We start from the raw sequence: 1444 nt of genomic DNA, 5'->3' as shown, positions 1-1444 counted from the left end.
ATACTATAATAAATGTATGTATACAATACAGTGATGGCACAAAGGAGAGAAGAATCAATTCTGTCTCTAGTCTTTGCTACTTTGAGACTCTACTAAATTACTTCCCTTCTATTTTTCATTTGTAAACTTGGTACAAAACCATTGTGAGGAAGAAAATTCAAAGGAAACACGAGAGTATTATACAATTGCAAGGGATAACACACTCTTGATGGAAGTTCTTTTCCACTTCTAGAAGTGGCCTGACTCCTGAAATTCCTCTACCCCTTCTTTTTCCCTTGGATCACACTCTTTAAGCATTCAAGGGAAGTGAGAGAAGCAAAGGAAGGTGGCAAGGTAAAATGTGAGAGTAGGACAGGGCTAGTCCACAGGGTGCGCAAGGAAGGTGGGAAAGAAAGGAAGCCTAAGGAAACCTCTCAGGGGAGGTCCAGTTGGGATAAGAGAAAAAAAGGCTGCAGAGGAGAGGTAGAACAGATCGGGCAGGAAGGAGAGGGCTACCAAGGGCAGTCTGGTTTCCTTCAGGCTGACCCCTATACCTGACACTTCCAGATAGCTGTCATCACTCAGGCGGCAGGCCTCAGTCAAAGCAAGAAACAGGCAGCCAATGGGATCCAGGGGGTGGCCCACCCAGCCTTCCAGGTTTGTGATGGTTGTGGTTCCTCTCTGCAACAGTTCTGGAAACAAGTGGGTCAAAGTTTTAGAGAGTGATAAAAATACATTGCTCTCTCTCCCTGCCTGAGTCTCCTCAGTCTCTTTGAGGACCTGGCCCTGAGACTCAAAGAAAGCATCCCTCAGTCTTGCCTTGGATTGATAGGACTGGTTATAAGCTTATCAGCCAGCTGTAAGGACTTGTGGTCTGCATTTGGGCTCCCTGCTGGCCGTGCACATATGTAGATACAGCTTTACAACTTAAAAAGGGTTTTCTCATATCAGATCTTAGTGGGCCTTCCAACTGCCCTCTGAGGGAGGCATGCTGGCATTATTATTCCCATTTCACAGATACAAAAATAACAAAACAACAAATCAGAGGTAAAGTGAAGCATTTTACATAGCAGGTAGAATGACCTGGCATCCCCTAGCCCCGCCATACCATGAAACATAATGAACATTAAGGACTACAACTTGTGGCCTCTGAGGTTTCTCATCAGCCTCAACCTAAGGAGTTAAGATGGCTCCTAATCACTGTACCTTTCTTCTGATGCTTGTAGATTTCCAGCTGTCGTTGCTGCTGCAACCTCAGAGTATTGATAATGGCCACCGTGAGTCTAAGGGCCTCTTTTGGATAACCATGGGAACGTAGGGCATCAACCCGAGCACAGGCTGTAGGCACATGCTCTGCCAGATGAGAAGAAAATATTTTGGTTGAGTTAAATTTTCAAATTAGGAAAATTCATGCTTGAGAAAGGGAGTTTATGTTTTGTTCAGTTCCTCAAATTCAACCTGACAT

The 1444-nt window shown here is 44.7% G+C and overlaps 1 protein-coding gene across 1 annotated transcript in view; it reads right to left on the bottom strand.

Moving 5' to 3' along the window:
- ZSWIM5 (zinc finger SWIM-type containing 5) overlaps nt 1-1444 on the bottom strand; it is a 184097-nt gene that overhangs the window by 35249 nt on the left and 147404 nt on the right. The window contains exons 8-9 of the mRNA XM_019630899.1: nt 1186-1332; nt 534-671 (exon numbers count right to left, since the gene is read on the bottom strand). Of these exons, the coding sequence (XP_019486444.1) occupies nt 534-671; nt 1186-1332 (285 nt within the window). The remainder of the gene's footprint in view (nt 1-533; nt 672-1185; nt 1333-1444) is intronic.

This window comes from Hipposideros armiger, unplaced genomic scaffold (assembly GCF_001890085.2).
Source record: "Hipposideros armiger isolate ML-2016 unplaced genomic scaffold, ASM189008v1 scaffold_965, whole genome shotgun sequence".
Taxonomy (NCBI): domain Eukaryota; kingdom Metazoa; phylum Chordata; class Mammalia; order Chiroptera; family Hipposideridae; genus Hipposideros; species Hipposideros armiger.
The sequence above is the reverse complement of the archived record's forward strand: the minus strand, read 5'-3'. Positions and strand labels throughout refer to the sequence as shown.